General features: G+C 43.3%; 1 protein-coding gene across 7 annotated transcripts in view; it reads right to left on the reverse strand.

Annotated features, from left to right (window-relative positions):
* Positions 1-20,725, reverse strand: part of UNC80 (unc-80 homolog, NALCN channel complex subunit) — a 184,277-nt gene that overhangs the window by 92,424 nt on the left and 71,128 nt on the right. For 5 of the 7 annotated variants that reach the window (XM_082230828.1, XM_082230826.1, XM_082230825.1 and 2 more), the window contains exons 22-24: positions 19,756-19,928; positions 7,982-8,194; positions 5,263-5,398 (exon numbers count right to left, since the gene is read on the reverse strand). In XM_082230828.1, coding sequence (XP_082086954.1) covers positions 5,263-5,398; positions 7,982-8,194; positions 19,756-19,928 — 522 coding nt within the window. Of the gene's footprint in view, positions 1-5,226; positions 5,399-7,981; positions 8,195-19,755; positions 19,929-20,725 lie in introns of all 7 variants that reach the window. The other 2 variants (XM_082230822.1, XM_082230823.1) reach the window with 1 other exon arrangement.

A 20,725-nucleotide genomic window follows, 5' to 3' on the forward strand; every position in this document is an offset into this window, starting at 1 on the left:
GGCCTTGAGGAAATTCCCACCTGAAGAGTATTCTATTCTTTTTCAGTAGGTCAACCAGATCTCTGTAGTGGGCTCTGACGTCTAGAATGTACTTAGGGATGTCCTTGAAAATTTCCACAAAAGAATTTTCAATTTCCAACGTCCTTTGGTAATGCAGGTTCAATATTTTATCTCTTTCTTCTTTTGATCTTAAAGTTATCAGACAATCGCTTGGTTTCTTCTTGTTCTGTCTTCTACCCAATCTAAAAGCAGCCTCTATTTTAAATTCTTCTTTCCCCAGCTCCTGTTGCCAAAAGTCCAAAAATTCTTTTGTGAGAAAGTCTGCCAAGCTCTCTTTCTCACTTTCAGGCACTGCTCTTATTCTCAAATTCCTCTCTTTCCTTTGCATTTCGAGCATAGACAAAGCAAGCTCATGTTCTTCCAATTTCTTATGAACTGGTGGTATCTTTTCCTGAGTTGTAACAGCAATCTCTTTAGCTTCTTCAGCAATCTTTCGAGTTGTAGCCGATTCTTCTAACAACTTTCCAATAGACTGTGTGTTAGAATTCACCTTCTCACCTAGATCATTTATACTTTTCGTATTCAAATCAAGCTTTGCTGCAGCTTCAGTTAATTGTTTCCTAGATTCCGCCAATTGTTTACTGGATTCCTCACCTTGTTTTGTCAGATGTTCCAAAGATTCATTTATCTTACAAAGAGCTTGCGTTACAGCATCAGTAGACATAGCTTTTGGTTTTGTCTGTTCAGCTACAGCTGTTACTGTACCAGAAACCGAGGCCCTTCTTCGGTGTGAGGCGTCAGTCCTCTGTTGTTTACCCGATCTAGTTCCATATGCCATAACACTCTCACACCAGCCAAGGTCGTTCCCACACTTGTAGGTTGTTTTCCAGTGGAAATTTCCAATGGCTTAATTACTACAGTCTCATTTGCAGCTATTTCAACCAAATCCTCTAGAGGGGGAAATCTCCAGAGTTCTTCCAACAAAATGTCTCTTTAAAGTAATTCCAACTTTCCTGTTGTAACAATTCCCCCAAGTCTTATAATCCAGTAACTCTGTAACTTTCACAAAGTTAAGTTAAGTTGAGTTAAGTTTTAATTTAAACAAAGTGACAGTCCTCTGGTTGGCTTCTCTGTCCAGGCAGTCTGTTCCCAGGGTTTAAAGACAGCAAATTATATTTCCAAAAAAGTTCCTTTTTCATGCAGGTATATCAAATAAATCTTCCTCCCCCTCTGCTCCTGCATGCATGAGGGGGATTTCAAATTCAATGTCAGGTTTGCTAATTTTCAAAGTAATCCTCTTAGGTTACGCTTTGCACTCTCTTTGCTTTGATCTCTCTGCAGACTTCCTTATTTTTTGCCTTTCCCGTTTCCGGCCAAATTGTCCAATTTATTTGTTCCAATTTCAATTTATTATTTGCATCCTACTCACGGGTAGTTGTTTTCAGTCCGAATTGCAGGAAGCAATCAGCGCTCTCCGACAATGGCGACGCGGCTTCGCTCCACAGGCTTGAGTGACGACTCTCAGCACTGCTCCTCACCCCGCTGCCGTTTCGGAGCCTTTAAAAAGGCTCCTTCGCGATTCTGAGGGGGGGCCAAGTTGCCCGTCAAGTCTTCTTGTTCATAGGCTTCCGTGCCTGTGACTTTTAAGGGTCTCCGCTTCGCCGTAGCGGTCACACCCGAACTCGCGGAGCAGACTCCCTCTGGAGCTCGGAGGGGAATCCGCCATTAATCTCTGGTGCTGACCAGAAGTATGTGCTAACTATTTAAGTCTGAAGACTGCTAGAAGAAATCAGTGTCACTGTAGTTAGTAGGTTAAGAAACAGAGAGTGATAAGAATTGGGTGGGGGGCAGAGTACCAGAATTAGCAAAACTGGTATATCTGCACACTTCCTTGTTATCCTCCTTTCCCTTTCTTAGCATATGCAACTACAGAGAGCCACTAATTTCTTCAGCCCTTTTCCATGAAGCTTGAAATATGCAGAAAGGCATCTTCACACACAAAAGAGACACCATAGAGCTACAGTCCTTCTCCATACCTCCATTGTCGTGGCCTTCTCTAAACAGTACTTCTTCCGAGGGACAATTTATACAAATGAAAGTATGTCTATAAATATTTTTTTTCTGAAACTGTCACTAGGAAACTAATAATTCCATTGTGTCTCTAGAAAGTCTAATAGAACATGAAGACACAACAGGCATTTGCAGAGAGGCAATTCTCTACACACAGCTATCATAATCATAATCAAATTATGCCATGCATTGCAGCACTTGGGGAGAAAAGAATTAGATGTATTCAGGAGGGATGTCAAATTCTAGATGCCCACACCTCTCTGACTTAGATATCCCACTTTGTTCTCTATGTTCACTCATAAAGAAGCAGTCATGCAGCTAGACCTACCTAGTCCCATTAAATATCTCCAATTTTACTCCATTAAATACCTCCAATTTTACTCCATGTAGACAGCAACTTGAGCAATGTTTGCAATGTGAGGGTGAAGATAAAGCCCCCTCTACATATCCTCCTGCTTTAAACTTCAAACTATGTCTATGTAAAGAGAGAAGACAACACCTGGCTCCATTAATTACATATTTTAACTAGGATTCTAACCCATATATTTATACTAGCGTTCCTCCATAGCTTTTTACTAATCTGTTCTTAAAAGGTAAAGGTAAAGGGACCCCTGACCATTAGGTCCAGTCGTGACCGACTCTGGGGTTGCGGTGCTCATCTCACTTTATTGGCCGAGGGAGCCGGCGTACAGCTTCCAGGTCATGTGGCCAGCATCACTAAGCCGTTTCTGGCAAACCAGAGCAGCGCACGGAAATGCCATTTACCTTCCCGCTGGAGCGCTACCTATTTATCTACTTGCACTTTGATGTGCTTTCGAACTGTTAGGTGGGCAGGAGCAGGGACCGAGCAACTGGAGCTCACCCCGTACGGGGATTCGAACCGCCGACCTTCTGATCGGCAAGTTCTAGGCTCTGTGGTTTAACCCACAGTGCCACCTGCGTCCCTGTTCTTAGAACATTGCAATTGTAGAACAAAGCCAACAAACTTACAAAAAGCTCTAATGGATTACATGCTTTTTGGAAAACAGTAGCGCGAGCTCACACACGAATATGATGTTTGGAGAGGATATTGTACTGAACATCAGTGTAAACTGCACTCTGTATTGGCATGAGGTCTTGTCATGTTCTGCATATTCATTTTGATTTTAAAAACTTCCTGCCTTCATAAAGAATATGTACTATTGTAACACTGCATTATACGACGTCCTGTTTTCCATGTTTCTAATGCAATGAACACATGAACATTTGATATCTAGTTTACACTAACCTAATTTCCATTTAGTTTTGGTTCTGGTGTGTAAATATTGAGGGAATGGAGATGAATACTATCTTATATCTGGAAGGCTATCTCATCCACATAATTTATAGCATTAAGGTTCCACTTATAGTTTTTAAAATGACATTGTCTCAGTTAAGAACTAATAGTTTCTGCAGATCTGTCCTAAGTTTGTCACAGTTGTGGCTTCTAAGGGAGCACTTGTAATGATCTGGTCGGTGTACACTTTTGGACGCAACAGAGGAAACTGACTAAAAATCTCAGCAGGTTCCCTTCAGGATCAGGATCTTTGTATGTAATTAATTAAATACTTATTTGCCCACTTTCACTATATATGGACTACATACATAAAACATGACCAGTGTTTTTGAAAGTAGGACCATCAAAACAACCTGGCAAACAGTCATCCAAAAGCTAACAGAGTTCAATCAATTTTATTCATGGTTGGTCAATTCAATTCAAGGAGAGCCACATCCAGAAGCAGCGCTGGACATAAAAAGTTGCCTTCTGTTGCGTAAGGTCATTGGTCTCTCTAAACCATTACTGTCCACTCCAGCGGTGGGGAATCTAAGATCCTCCAGATATTGTTGAACTGCATCTCCCACCATCCCTGGCCATTGCCATGCAAGATGGGGCTGATGGAAGCTGGTTCCCCATCCCTGATGTACTCTGACTGGCAGCAGCTCTCCAAGTTCTCAGGCACAAAAATGGTATTTCCAGGCATTGCCATGTGAAATTATTGTAAATGTCAATGCCAGAACAGAACATCAGACCTTCTTCATGCAACTAATGTGTAATACCATCAGAGATGGGTAAATCTTTCTCTTTTTCTCACTTTTCCAGTAATAAGTTCATCTTATTTCCATGGCAGTTTGTGGATTTCCCCCCACTAAAGTCCACATGAAACTGCACCAGCACATTAGTGCAAATTTCTCCAAGCACACACACATTTCTATGCAATTTCCCCTAATATAATACTTTTTATGCTATATGCATTTTTATGCACACTTTACCCTGGCATACATATTTCTGTACCGACTACTTGGCTTTTATTGCGAAATTAAGAGAAGTGTGAATCTTGGAAGTTGGATGTTCACATATTTTTTTGGAAAGTACAAATTAAGGAAAATCACCTTTAAATGTGGTCTAAACTCCAAAGCCTAGGGCTTGCCAATCAGAAGGTTGGCAGTTTGAATCCCTGCTATGGGGTGAGTTCCCGTTGCTTGGTCCCTGCTCCTGCCTACCTAGCAGTTTGAAAGCACGTCAAAGTGCAAGTAGATAAATAGGTACCGCTCCGGCGGGAAGGTAAACGGCGTTTCCGTGCACTGCTCTGGTTCGCCAGAAGCGGCTTAGTCATGCTGGCCACATGACCCAGAAGCTGTGCGCTGGCTCCCTCAGCCAGTAAAGTGAGATGAGCACCGCAACCCCAGAGTTGTTCGTGACTGGACTTAACTGTCAGGGGTCCTTTACCTTTACCTTTAAATGCAAAGAGAACCAAATTTGACTTTCATCTCTAACTACCACAGATATATGGTCCATGGCACACAAGAGCCAATAAGAGTTCAGGTGCATGCCTGTATCTGCATTGTAATGCTCATCCAGACCCCTCTGAACCTGCTGGAAGTAATATTTGGGTGCAGATGGAAAGGTGAGTCCCACTATCTGTTGAACATGACTAGCTGCACTGAATTAAAGTCTTATTCTACTTGTTCTGTGGATCCAATTCCTTTTTGCTGCTGCTACCACTACATGACATGTTACATCATTGCACAGATAGATAGAGAGGGAAAGGGGGGTAAGTGTGGAATACAATTGGGTGGAAAGGGAATGAAAGAGGAAAATAAAAAAGAATTAAGTGTTCCTAAAGCAGAGATTCTTACAAGCGGGGGTTCTTGTAGTAAAGGGAGTCTCCTTACTGTCATCTAAAAAGTCTTCTTCCTCATCCTCCTTTCTCAGTCTTCGCTTGGTCTCCTCATCATAAATGAGGCCCAGCAGATTGGCTGGGCTCTCACTCTCACTATGGCAGAGTTCGTTGAGACGGATGCCAATTGCCTGCCAAGAGAAACAAAAGAAGGAAAATAATGAAGTGTTACAAAGGTAACTTAGGGTAGCAAAGCTTCACCAGAGAGCTGGAGGTTTCAAATAAAGAACATGGCCGGTGTGCTTGAAAGAGTTAAAGACTGAGATTAGGGGTGTTTGCAAATTTATCAGGTGGGATTTATCAGGTGGGACTGTTCTGCAGCTTGTTCAAGGTAAAGAGGGGATCTGTAAGAGGCTGCATGAGTTGAAACAGAGAACTGTAAAGCACTTAGAGGGGCCTCAGTGACCCTGGCATTAAAACATTGCAGACAACCATCTACTAAAAAAAAACCTATGTCTCTAAGCTTACCACATAGGGAAAACACCAGGGTGCTGAGGGGAGGTGGAGCAGCTTTGCTCAAGTCTCTACCCTGAGGAAAACAATGTGGGAAGGAGGAGATTTTCAGAGCTGAGCATACCTCTCTAAGCTTAAGGAAGATATCAAGAGGTGAGAGGGCAGAGAGGGGAGCTCTGTTATGCCTGAAAGGTTAAGCTTGCAGAAAGAGAATGTTTTACACAGAAAGCAAAACTCTTTTAAAGGTAAAGGTAAAGGTACCCCTGCCCATACGGGCCAGTCTTGACAGACTCTAGGGTTGTGCGCTCATCTCACTCTAGAGGCCGGGGGCCAGCGCTGTCCGAGGACACTTCCGGGTCACGTAGCCAGCGTGACGAAGCTGCTCTGGTGAGCCAGCACCAGCGCAGCACACAGAAACGCCGTTTACCTTCCCGCTATAAAGTGGTACCTATTTATCTAGTTGCACTTTTAAGGGTGCTTTCGAACTGCTAGGTGGGCAGGAGAAGGGACCGAGCAACGGGAGCTCACCCCGCCGCGGGGATTCGAACCGCCAACCATGCGATCGGGAAGTCTCGATGGCCCTTGTGGTCTATTCCAACTCTATGATTCTAAGTCCTAGGCGCTGAGGTTTTACCCACAGTGCCATCCGCGTCCCTAAACTCTTTTAGTTCTTCTCAAACTAAAATCAAGTTTGGCTCCAAATCTCCTTTACTTATTTATCTACAATTTGGCAGGTTTCTTACCCAGGGGCATCTCTCTCATGCCTGCAATTTTCAGACCAATTTGCCCACAAAACACTTAGGGAGATTCAGGGTCCCCACTGCTTTTTAAACAAAATTAAGCTTCAAACAGTGCCTAGCACCTGGGCTGATTTGTCCATAAATTGGCAAGCTTTATCCACTCTGGAAGGGCTGGTATGACTCCAAATTCCATCCAGTTCTGTCAAAAGGGAAAGACATAGCCTCTAAAATATTTGGTCTGAACCAAATCTGGTGGCCAGGGCACGCCTCTAATTTAAATGATCCAAAGGGTTCAAACTCCATTAGTTTCCATTTTTTAACATGCTTCTGTTTATATTGAACTGGTTCAAAATTTGAAAAGAAATAGAATAGATTATTATCATAAAACTTAACATTTATACAGTACTTTAAAATGCTTCAAGTACTTCAACATATCTTTCGATAATCCTTAGGAGAGTCCCATAAGGCAGTTCAGCATCATTACCCACATATTGAAGACTGAGGAACAAGCCCAGCATAGAGGGATTTGCCTTAAGGCAGAAGCAACAGTCAAACTAGGAACTCTTTATTTGGTAGATTTCTACCTCCCTCTGCAGCACACATAAATCCCAGAATGGATCATATAACAAATTCAAATCATATTCTATGTAATCATTATATCACATAAAACAAAGTCTTATACAAATTTTCATGAGGACTTTTAAAAAACTGCAAACTGATGCAGAAACACAGCAAGCTGAAAAATGAGAAACTAAAATGAAAAATGAGAAGCTAAAATGAAAAGAACTGAATAAAGTCAAATGCAATTGTACTGAGAAGAAAAAGCTGGAATCCTCCTCTCCAGGTAAGCTTTATATGTGCAGGTGTTTTTAAAAAAGAAATTAATAAGGAAGATGGAGTTCAACTGTGCAATCCCTTTAGTCCTTCTCACCCAACTTAAACTTAAAAGTACATGTAACTGAACTGAATGAATATTCTCTCCCCACGCTGCATCCTTATCTCAGCTTTCCCCCCTTCCTTCATTGGCCATTTCTATCATTAGGCAGAATCAGGAGACTGTCTCAGGCTGTAGATGAAGAAAGGAGTGGTGACAGGTCCCCCACCCAGTCATTCCCAATGACAGCTCTCAGCTCACCATTACCATCCTCACCAGCTGAAACCAGTGACACTTGTTGGGCTGGGCTGGCTGGCTCTCTCGCTTACTTGCCATCTCCCAAAGCATCTCATAAAACACCACTGAGAAAGACCTTTGAAAGGCAAAGTGGCAGCCATCCAGGTCACATGCACCAGAAGGCATTGCACATGGTACTGCTCTGCTCATGTGACGCAGGCTGGTGGAGGATAACTTCTGAAGGTGGCTACTCTGACTTCCATGTTTCTAGCATGTACCTGTTTCCTGTTTCCAGATTGGTCTAGAAAGCAATATGGAATGTTCAGAACTAAACACAAATGTTTCTGAATAATGTTGATTACGAGAGAGAGAGAGAGAGAGAAAGAGAGAGAGAGAAAGGTTGAACTTACATCTCCCCATTGATAGAAGAGCTTGGCCGCATTCCACTGTAACTTCTGGTTACGTTTGTTCCCCACTATTGGGGAGCGCCCACGGGAAAGACCCTTTTTAGTGATGTTCACATGGTGTCCCTTCATCCACTCTGGCCAGTTGCCACGGTTGCAGCGGTGAACGAAGCGAGCACATTCCAGGAAAAGGGCTGCTCTTGCTACCACTGGTGCCTCCTAGAATGTGTTGTGAAAATGTCATTAACAGTTTTTAAAAACCCAAACATTTCTTTAAAAAATGTAGTACCAATTTATATACTCAAACTGACAGGATTTAGATTTCATAATTCAGCTACAAGGTAGTTTATTGAGTCAAATATGATAGATCGCTCATGTGGTCATGCCAATTCATTAGATGACAAGGGTAGAAGTAGCCTATAATATCAATTTGGTGATGGCTTCAACCAAACAAGCAATGCCATAGTTACAGTTTCTCTTCAGTTATTTAGAGAAAAATTGTTAAGTGCTATTATTAAATATACTGATTTTGCTTTCTTAGGAGCAAGTATCCACTGAATTGAATTGCAACACCCACAGCCAGGTTGCTGATATTCCCAATGAAAGTTCTGAAGACAAGACTGCTTTTTTATTTTCCTACTAAAAACCTTTAAATGGCATGCCCTGTGCCGTTTCCATGATTCTAGAGCAGGTAGTCATCACTCTTTTTTGACCAGTGGGTACATTTTAAATCTGAGAGTGCTGGGGGTGCCAGTCTCAAAATGGCTGCCATCAGGTTTGCCAACGTGAATAAAATATTGGGGATGGGGATAGGAAACAATACCCCACATAATCAATCACATGATGTGGTGCACACACACCATTTGAATGGCAATGTCCATCAACTTTTGAGATGCAGCCCCCTCAAATTAGCTGGATTAGCTAATCCCCTTGGATTAGCTGTTTTCCCTGTGTAAAGGTCAGAGGGGGCAGGGTTTCTGTTGAGGCAGGGGATTAGCTGTGGGAGGAGCTTATCAGAGTTTGTAGGGCATCAGTTGAAGAAGGAGCAAAAAGGGTTTTCTTGTGTCTGTGTGTTTCTTTGAGGCTGATTAGCTGTTTTCCCTGTGTAAAGGTCAGAGGGGGCAGGGTTTCTGTTGAGGCAGGGGATTAGCTGTGGGAGGAGCCACCCATCTTTTAGATTTAGGGGAGCTAGTCTCAAACGTTTGTTGAGGGAGATCTAGGTGTTTTTTTGTGTGAGGGAAGTTATTTGTCCTGTCTTCAAGCTTTTTATGATGGAGGACCTCTGTAGCCAACCCCAACGACACGATCTCAAGATGGAAGGGGAGGGAACAGCTGCAGTCGCCTGCGATTCCTGCGCAATGTTTGCCATCTTGCCAAAGGTTGCAGGCAGCTTTACCTGCAGCAATTGCATGTTGATTGCCCTCTTAAAAGACAAAGTCCAGCAACTGGAGGAACGTGTAGCTACGCTCCAAAGAATTAGAGAGCTGGAGCTCTTCTTGGAAGCAACAGAGCACACCGTCTCCACCAAGGAGGAGACAGGGGACTCCCCTGAGAAGGAGTCTAGTTCACCAACACAGGAGCCAGATATATGGAGAAACGTGACTCAAAGAAGTAGGAGGCCCAGGGTTCACTCTGATTGCTTAGAAATACACAATCGCTTTGAGGACCTCTCCCCTAGCATGGAAGACGAAGAGCAGACTCCATTTGAGGATCTCTCCCTCATTACAGTCGATCAGGTATATGAAGACGAGCAGCAAAGTCAGTCCTCAGGGAATGTGCAGGCGACCTTGGAACGGACAGCTCACGGAAGAACCCCGACCAAACCCAAGAGGAGGCGTGTAGTGGTGATAGGGGATTCCCTACTGAGGGGAACAGAAGCAGTGATCTGTGGGCCTGACAAGATGTCTCAGGAAGTGTGCTGTCTCCCCGGGGCTAAGATCCAAGATGTAACTGAACGACTGCAAGGAATCATAAAACCCACTGACAAATACCCCTTCCTCTTGGTTCATGTGGGAACCAACGACACTGCAAGCAATAGCCTCCAGAAGATCAAAAGAGACTACGAGGCTCTCGGCAGGAAATTGAAGCAACTAAATGCACAAATTGTCATCTCATCTGTCCTCCCAGTTGAACGACGTGGCCCAGGGAGAGAGGGGAAAATAGTGGAAGTGAACAGCTGGCTTCGCAAATGGTGTAAACAGGAACGGTTTGGATTCTTAGATCACGGACTGCAGTTTCTTGAAGATGGACTTCTGGCAAGTGATGGGCTGCATCTCACAACGGTTGGGAGAAATGTTTTTGCAAAAAATCTCAGAAACCTCATCAGGAGGGCTTTAAACTGACTAATGTGGGGGAGGGAGACAGTGCTCCTGAAGGTAGGAGTCTATCAATTAATGAAGATGATCATCCAAATGTCATAGACCAAATGGAGCAAACAGCACGCGGACCTAGTGGTGGGAGGAAAAAATCCTTAAATAAGAGACACGGGGGAATGATTAATGGACTTCAATGTCTGTACACTAATGCGCAAAGCATGGGAAATAAACAAGATGAGCTTGAGCTCTTGGTACAGCAAACTAAATATGACATAATAGGCATCACTGAAACCTGGTGGGATAAGTCCCACGATTGGAATGTAATAATGGGGGGATACAATCTATTTCAGAGAAACAGACCAGACAAGAAAGGAGGAGGAGTGGCGTTATATGTCAGGGATGTGTATACCTGTGAAGAGATCCAAGATTTAGATCCTCAAAGCCAAAGTGAGAGCATTTGGGTCAAAATTAAGGGAGAGAAGAAGAACAGAGACCTCATTGTGGGAGTTTACTATAGATCCCCAAGCCAAACGGAGGACATAGATGATGCCTTCCTGGAACAGATGGCCAAGCATGCAAAAGGAAGGGAGATAGTAGTAATGGGGGACTTCAATTACCCAGATATTTGTTGGACGTCAAACTCAGCCAAGAGCATAAGGTCAAACAGATTCCTCACTGGCCTTGCAGACAACTTCATTGTCCAGAAAGTGGGAGAAGCAACAAGAGGAACAGCCATTTTAGATCTGGTCCTAACCAATGTTGATGACCTGGTTAGTGGGGTAGAAGTGGAAGGATCATTAGGCGCGAGTGATCATGCTCTTCTGAAGTTTACTATACAGCGGAAAGGAGTAGCCAAGCATACTAGGACTCAATTTCTTGACTTTAAGAAAGCCGACTTCATAAAACTTAGGGAAGTGCTGGGTGAGATCCCATGGACAACAATACTAAAAGGAAAGGGAGTTCATGATGGCTGGGAGTTTGTTAAGAGGGAGATACTAAAAGCACAACGTCAGGCAATACCAATGAGACGGAAACATGGAAGGTGCCTAAAGAAGCCAGGGTGGCTATCTAAAGAACTTTTAACTGAATTAAGATTAAAAAAGGATGTGTACAAAAAATGGAAAAGGGGGGAAACCACCAAAGAAGAATTCAAACAAATAGCCAGCACGTGTAGACACAAAGTCAGAAAAGCTAAAGCACAGAATGAACTCAGGCTTGCTAGAGAGGTTAAAAGCAACAAAAAAGGCTTTTATGGGTATGTTCGTAGCAAAAGGAAGAACAAAGAAACAATGGGGTCACTCAGAGGAGAAGATGGTGAAATGCAAACAGGGGACACAGAAAGGGCTGAACTACTCAATGCCTTCTTTGCCTCAGTCTTCTCCAATAAAGAAAACAATGCCCGACCTGAAGAATTTGGAGCAAATGATTCAGCAAAGGAAACACAGCCCAGAATAACTAAGGAGATAGTACAAGAATATTTGGCTAGTTTAGATGTATTCAAGTCTCCAGGGCCAGATGAACTGCATCCAAGAGTATTAAAAGAACTGGCAGATGTGATCTCAGAACCACTGGCAGTCATCTTTGAGAATTCCTGGAGAACAGGCAAAGTCCCGGCAGACTGGAGGAGGGCAAATGTTGTCCCTATTTTCAAAAAGGGGAAAAGAGAGGACCCAAATAATTACCGCCCAGTCAGTCTGACATCAATACCAGGGAAGATTCTGGAACAGATCATTAAGCAAACAGTCTGTGAGCACCTAGAAAGGAATGCTGTGATCACCAATAGTCAGCATGGATTTCTGAAAAATAAGTCATGTCAGACTAACCTGATCTCGTTTTTTGACAGAATTACAAGCCAGGTAGATGAAGGGAACGCAGTGGATGTAGCCTACCTTGATTTCAGCAAGGCATTTGACAAGGTGCCCCATGATATTCTTGTAAAGAAGCTGGTAAAATGCGGTTTTGACTATGCTACCACTCAGTGGATTTGTAACTGGCTGGCTGACCGAACCCAAAGGGTGCTCATCAATGGTTCCTCATCATCATGGAAAAGAGTGACTAGTGGGGTGCCACAGGGTTCTGTCTTGGGCCCGGTCTTATTCAACATCTTTATCAACGACTTGGATGATGGACTCAAGGGCATCCTGATCAAATTTGCAGATGACACCAAACTGGGAGGGGTGGCTAACACCCCAGAGGACAGGATCACACTTCAAAACGACCTTGACAGATTAGAGAACTGGGCAAAAATAAACAAGATGAATTTTAACAGGGAGAAATGTAAAGTATTGCACTTGGGCAAAAAAAATGAGAGGCACAAATACAAGATGGGTGACACCTGGCTTGAGAGCAGTACATGTGAAAAGGATCTAGGAGTCTTGGTTGACCACAAACTTGACATGAGCCAACAGTGTGACGCGGCAGCTAAAAAAGCCAATGCAATTCTGGGCTGCATCAATAGGAGTATAGCATCTAGATCAAGGGAAGTAATAGTGCCACTGTATTCTGCTCTGGTCAGACCTCACCTGGAGTACTGTGTCCAGTTCTGGGCACCACAATTCAAGAAGGACACTGACAAACTGGAACGTGTCCAGAGGAGGGCAACCAAAATGGTCAAGGGCCTGGAAACGATGCCTTATGAGGAACGGCTAAGGGAGCTGGGCATGTTTAGCCTGGAGAAGAGGAGGTTAAGGGGTGATATGATAGCCATGTTCAAATATATAAAAGGATGTCACATAGAGGAGGGAGAAAGGTTGTTTTCTGCTGCTCCGGAGAAGCGGACACGGAGCAATGGATCCAAACTACAAGAAAGAAGATTCCACCTAAACATTAGGAAGAACTTCCTGACAGTAAGAGCTGTTCGACAGTGGAATTTGCTGCCAAGGAGTGTGGTGGAGTCCCCTACTTTGGAGGTCTTTAAGCAGAGGCTTGACAACCATATGTCAGGAGTGCTCTGATGGTGTTTCCTGCTTGGCAGGGGGTTGGACTCGATGGCCCTTGTGGTCTCTTCCAACTCTATGATTCTATGATTCTATGATTCTAAATACTTTATTGGTGGGGTGAAGGGACCTTGGCCCCTAGGAGTTGGTTCCTATGGCTGCAATAGAAGGTGTGTGCCACAACACAAAGTGGCTGCAGTGGGAAGCATGACATAACACAATATAAGAGAGACAACCATCCCTGACAACCTTATGCTTACTATGGGAAACCAGCTATTTGCTGCTGGTCCTTATTGTGGAGATCACACAGAGAGAGAGAGAGATGCTGTCACTTCTAATAAAAACAGGTAGCATTCCTCAGGAGTAGGAAAAATATACACCACTCTCATTGCACAGAAATCACTTAGAAGGTACCTGCACATTTTGCCCCATAAGTTACTTTCTAGAAGGGCTACAACAGTTGTATAACTGTTGCAAGGATTTTAAAAGGTACCAGTGACCAATTCAGATAGTCCAAGAATTGACAGACGCAGCAATTGGAGAAAAGGAAAGTGAGGTTTATTGCTGAGCAATAATTGACCCAGTGGAATCTTTTCCAAAAGACTGGGCCCTGAGCCCTATCGCCCAGGGGCTTTTATACCTGAGTACATACATCACAGATCATGACATAATAGGATACAATTGCGAACGGCAGCAAAATAAGCTAATGAGTGCATACAAGCCTTGCTCCTGACCGTACAAAGAGTTCTCTCCCAACTTCTGCTTTTTAGTTTGAACACCAGTCCGACCTTTCCCCCAGATTTATAGCAAGGAATAGAAACTTAGGGTAAAGAGGAACTTTGGCTGTTGAGCTCCTAAGCGGCCATCTGCTATAAGGGACATTCTGCGGTTTCCTGTTTCACTGCTCAGACCTTGTCTGGACAAGGGGGGAAATGTGCCAGCACATCAGATTTATCGCTTCCCCCTTTCTTGTTCAGTGAGATAGGGAGAGAACAAGGAGATACTGGGACAAAGTTCATTTCGGATTTCTCAGATCTAAGCAATTTGCTATTAGGCTAAGCAGAAGCTTTCACGATTCAAACATGGATTATAAAATCACTGTAGAAATATCTGGTTATATGAATATATTGATAACTGATAAAGACTCTCCTCCCTGAAAGAGAGGGGAGTGGTTGTGGGCGGGAGCCCGAACACCGCTCCTAGCAGAGGGCGTTGCCCCCTGCCTCCAGCTCACCTGGCTGGCACTCACGCCCCCCCGGTGGCCACCCAACCAGGTGCCATGGGGGGGGCGTGTCCAGCAGCCTTTATGCTGCAGTGCCAGCCTATCCCCGGCCTCATTTCTCTTCATCGTCCTGTGCGACCGGCGGTGACATCAGGGGTGAGCCTATAGTTGGATTAGCATCAACAGGTGATGAACCCCTGGTGAATAAACCCACTTGTTTTGCGATCCAATGCCTAAGCCAATACCTTTTCATTGCTGTAATCAATAAAGTTGTGGCCTTTTCTAGCCCATTAACCTTATATCACGTGTCCCTGTGTCTTCATTTCACTTTGCGGGGGTCGGGTCCTCGAACCACAACTGATTGTATGGATAACTGATTATATGAAAAGCATAAGGGTAAAATTCCTCCAGGTCCTGCTTCACAACAACGATGAAAGTCATAGTCCATGATACCTGCCTAGGGCTACCCCTGGAAGCCCTGATGGATGTCATGGCACCCAAAGGCATCAGACTGAAAATTCCTGGTCTAGAGCCTCCAGGAATAAAAGGTGCAAAGACTTTTTCATCTAGGTTGACCTGAATGCTGCAGACATTTGGATCCAATATAGTAAGCAATTCAGACTGGAGCAGTTCCTAGCTCATGAAACATTAGGCCAGTTCACCTTGGTTTGGCACTATAAGAACAAGCCGTGTGCTCACATTCCCCCCTTCTTTTGATGTTCCCCGTCTCAATTCAATTAGCAACTTCCTGATTTACGGCAAACCATAGTTACTGGTGTCACAATCACAAGTACATTTTGAAATAATACTCACCTTGTTTATCGTTCCTCTTATCTCTTCTTGTGATGCACATTTTAATTCAATTTTGTGCTAACTGCTGGATTGCGTTCAAATATGACAGGACACTTTGCAATAAGATCTATGGGCTGTACTAAACTAAGTTTTACTCAGAGTAGACCCAGTGAAATTAATGTTACTAACATAGTCATACCCATTAATTTCAGTGGTTCTATTTGAAACTTACTTGACTACTACCCTATGGTTTGTGGTAAATCCACAACACGAGTAATAATAACCTCTCCACAACCTCTCCAGCTGAACCTCTCACTTGCAAAGGCTACATATTTAATTTCTTAATATGATACATTCCCAAAGTCCATTCATTAAAATGTTAGAGACACCATTCCACAGGTATTGGCTCCATCAGCCCTTGATTCTGCTGCAAATCCATATTTGATGAAACAGCTATGGCCCAGAAGAGATTATGTCACGGTGTATTTATTAGTTCTTAAGGTGGACAAGATCTTCTTGTGTGTTTTTTAAACACACACTTGTTGGTCTGACTATAAAACGTGTGTGTGTGTGTGTGTGTGTGTGTGTGTGTGTATCTGGGAGGGAGCCTGGTTCTATTAAAATGTTACTGTATTGATTCTGATGACCCTGGGGTTACATCTACTTCGTCCAATGCAGACAAGAACTTGCATGCTGGGGGGTCTCTCTACAGACAACCATGCCTATCACACAGTTAGAGGAAAATCACTCAAAATCAAGGGCGGGGCTAAAAGTGCAGCCCCACTAACTCCAGATTCATACACATGTGAGTAGCACATGAATGGGGTTCTGGTTGTCTTCTAGCACCTATGTAGGGTTACTTCCCCGGCCCACAGAACCTTACCATGCAGCTGTGGGTAAAAATGAATATATTCCTTCTTTGAAATTATCCTGTCTTTCTGTCCCAGTATGAGACACTCAAGGCAATTCACAATGAGATCCAATGCAAAATGCAAAACAACAATCCACAAAAAACAACCCAACAGAATTCAGTAAGACATAAAAAATGTTAATAAAAATGAAAAACAAAAACCAGCATATAACACCAATCAAATAATAAGAGAGAACAAGAGCATTGGGTGGAGGAGGGCAAGAGAACAAACTTTAAGTATCTAACAGACCAAATGCCTGTCCGGACAAAAACGTTTTCAGCTGGGAATGGAAAGTCTGAATGCTATAGTGGAAGCCAAATGAATATTCCTTCCAGGGCAGGGCATTCCTTCATGGCAAAAGGTGCCTTAGGAGACATTCCCACCAAACCAGCCTCAAATGTAAACAGGTCTTGAAGCAAGTCCATATTCTACTTTGTTCTATTCATTATATATACATATTGTATTTTTATGCTGTGAAACGGCCTGAGACCTACGGATGAAGGATAGAATACAAATTTACTAAGTAAATAGCAACAGCAACAATAAGACTGCAGAGAGCCATCAGGCTCGCCTGGTCAGATTCTGAGTGTTCATGTGCCAAGCAGTTTGCTGTTGCTTAGTGGGAGAGAGGGGCATGGAACAGAAGAGTACATTTAGAAGACAACCTTGAGTTCAAAACTGAGAAAAACTACTGTAGAGCATGAGGGATGAGGGAACCTGTGGTCTTCCAAATGTTGTTGGACTACAAAACCCATCATCCTTGAGCATGGTCATGCAAGCTTGGGCTGAGAAGTCCAACAACATATGGATGGCCATGGGTTCCCCGAGTTCTAAATCAGGTTTTCCCAGCCACTGGACAAAGTGTTTTAATAAAGATGCTTGGAACTGGTCCAGCGCCTTCATGTGCAAATAGCACATTTGAGGGGTGTTTTGGGGTGACATAATGCAGGGAGCATCTACCCCATGTCGTGCCCCTGATCAGAATTCCCATGGTTCATTTTCCTAAAGAAATAGGTATGTGCAGTTCTAAGCATGCCAAGTTAAACATGCTTTAAACTGTAAGCTATGGTTTGTCCCTGGTCTGCTCAAAAGGAGTTCATTGCCTGGCAACAAGGCCCTTAGTTCTTGATTGCATAATTAATTCCTGCAGGATCTTATGCCTAAAGAGGTCTCTCAGTCAAAAGGACTTGTGATGCAAATTCCTGTTGACCCATCCTTACACATAAAGCAAGTGTTATAAGCATTGTCCTCGGAGAAAATTAGCATGCTGAATGTCAAGGTATTATGAAAATACCCTGCAATAGCTTACCTTACACCCAGAGCAATCTGAAGAAGCAGCGAGAGAAAGATGAAGATGTGTGACAGAATGGGTAAGGATGGATTCACACCACAGAGAAACACACCACAAATGAGGAGAAATGAATCAGCCAGGAGATGCATAGCTGAAAAGAACCACAGGTTACCACTCCACTCACGGTCAACAACAGAAAGCAAAACATCGCCACAAAGTTCTAACAAGATGGGCACTTTCTTTGAAATTCTGCTTACAAAATGGCCTCCCCATTCCTCCATTACAGTTCTTTCGCTGCTTTTAAATATGGCAAGATAAAACAAAGGCAAAACTGAACTCCCAGTTAAACACTTTGGACACAGGTCATCCAGTAGAGCATGAGACTCTCTATCTCAGGATCATGGATTCGAGCGCCACATTGGGCAAAATATTTCTGCACTGCAAGGGGTTGGACTAGATGACCCTTGTGGACCCTTCCAACTCTACCATTCTATGAGTCTAGGTGCAGGGCAGGCCTAAGCACTGTGGGAAGGAGGGACAGCAGTTTACTCAGCCCTAGAGGTTAAGGAGAGGGAAGCAGCCCATAAGATGAAAACTGAGGTTGAATTTGAAGAATGTGCTTGAAGGTGTCTATACAAACTTATTTCCCTGTATCTTTTTGGCATGCCCATGTGCGATTTGCAGCAATTGCCGGAGAAGAAGCAGTGTTCTGAACAGTTACCTGCCACTTGCCCAGGCCCAGAGAGGGTGCTTGTAATTTGAAACTCTTAATACTTGCAATTTGAGAAACAGGGATGTTTGCCTACCCATGCAACATGCTTACTTGAGAACTACAAATCTCATCATCCCTTAGTCCCTTGCTGGTATTGTCTATCCCTGGGCAAGAAAAACCACATGACACAGAATCCATCGGATAGACGGGATAGTGGGAGCCTGTACAGTTCACAAGTTTCCTAAAAAGGCATGAGCCAGGCTCCAGACAAAATGGGAATGGGAATGGGTGCATAAATGCTAGTTGTCATTTGTGTATGGATGCAATATACTGGCTGTAAACCAAGCCACAATAATACCTATGGAGCTTAAACAAAGAGACCTTAATAAGTTATGAATCGAATTTTCGAAACAGTCAAGACCTTTTATTTGGCAAGGGGAGAGGGGGTGGTATGTGACCTGTTTGTACCTGGTCCAAACAAATAGTGCTTGGGCTCTGGGGCAGGGAGGCTATTTGGATGGATGAAAGTCATTTTACTAATTCTGCAGCCCCTCTCGCCTCACTCCCCACTTTATATATGGAAGAAGATATGTAGCTTTGAGGTTGTGATGGTATGTAGACCCTTATAAATGAGTCTCTGCAAAGACTAAAAAAAGGATTCCAGGATCAGAGCCCCCCACTTTAAATGTTTTAATTGATTTTTAAAAATACTGTTTGCTGAGAAATAATACTGGTTGAAGTGAGCAAAGAAGCGCCAGACAAAAATATAAATAAAAAACGCCCAGACCTTTGCCTACAAAGTGCAGAGCAAAAGGTAAGTGTGGATAAGCCCTGAATCTAGCTGCTGTCTAATAACTGATGCATGTAGAAAGCTGCCAAGCTGAACTGACATGATAATGCTAATGAATTGTAAACGTGTGTGCATGTGCAGAAATACATGCCATGCAATACAAGGGATTTTAAATACCAAAGCAGTGATTTGAATCACAATCGCTGTAAAACCAACCAAAGGCACAGAGGGTGAATGAGATGCAAGGAAAGCAAGAAGAACAAAGTAGCTGAAGCAACTGCAAGATTGAAAAATCATCATCTATGCTGCGCTTGGATCATCTAGGCCTTGGATCCACAAATCACCATTCGATGTATAAGTCATATACCAGAAAGCTTTGAAGACTCCCCTACCCTTCTGCCCCCCACAGTGAATTACTTGAGACTCACAGCTATGGCTTGCTTCAATTATTTATAGCATCAGCTGAACATCTCTGTGGAGTTAAAGTACAGTAGTTGGAGCCATATATACCAGTCTTCTGTTTATAAGACATTTATAGAGGCTTAGTAATAGTTGTGAAATGTGGACCCTTAAAGAAATCTGAATATTAAAAGAGCTGTTTTCTTTAGGTGCAGCACAAATCTAGTAAATCAAATATCCTATCCAGGTATATATTCGTAGATACACGAAAATTTCCTTGTTTGTACTTAGCATTTATTGCATACTTTCCTTGTGTGTTTTTAAAAATCTCTTCCCACTTCACATCGCAGCTTATGCATTATTGAATTATTGGTTGTGAAGAGTCTTCCAGAAACATCATGCAGCTACTTACAAGATCGAGGGCAGCTGCCAGGATAGAGGCATCAGGGATTGTTCCTGGCTCACAGCAGTTTAAGAGAAACTGAAAGCGCTTCATGCCTTGTCTTATTGCACCCAAGTTCACCACGTTCTTGGATTTGCTTCCTTCTTGGTTGGAAGCCAGGTGGTCATCATAGGTCTGACAACCTTCAAAAAGAGTACAAAAGGGGGTTGTGGGAGAGAGAGGAAAGGAAGGCCCCACAAAAGTTTAAACATAAAATGGTCTTGCAAATGATATTGGAACATGTGAGTCTTATCTATTTGCCCCTATGCATGACCATCAGACCCTAACATAAGGATTGAGATATGCATGAGGATTATACATCACTGCAATGATATCTCTGAAGTCTCTCAGGACAAAAAATCATCTTAGCTAGCAATGTGGAAAATGGGAAAATACATACTGTTTTATCACAAGTGTTCTCAGTTCCATTGGAGTTTGAGAGCCACTGATCCACAACTCTGAAAGCACATTATCTGCAATGGCTGCTGCTTAAATGCGGCAGTCATAAGGCAATATGGTTACTCCATGGGAACACAATTTTCAAAACCAAGAAGAGGCTTTCAGAGCCTACTTTCAGCATGCAGATTACTGAACACCAGTAGAAATTTTGCCTCCTAAAGTTAGCTATGATCAAGTCAGACTGAATCAAAGGAATAAGTCACGACTAAGTTAAATCCTATTACTTTAAGTCATCTGTGGCTACTATCTGGGCTACCTGAATGAGAAGGTGGAGCTCTTAAGTGTAGCTGGCCTCTACAACCAAGGCAAAATCAAGCCAAAGATGGATGCTGGCCCCACTGATCAGGTGGTAGGTGCCATGAAACAGGTGCAAGAGAAGTAAAAGGTTGGGAAAGTTGTTCCTGAAGCACCACCGAAGGATGAAAGCAAAGAACTAAAGTAAAGGGCGTGGGTGCATTGTCTGACCTCAGGTCCTCATGTT

The sequence above is a fragment of the Podarcis vaucheri genome, assembly GCF_965113315.1.
Source record: "Podarcis vaucheri genome assembly, chromosome: 1".
NCBI lineage: Eukaryota > Metazoa > Chordata > Lepidosauria > Squamata > Lacertidae > Podarcis > Podarcis vaucheri.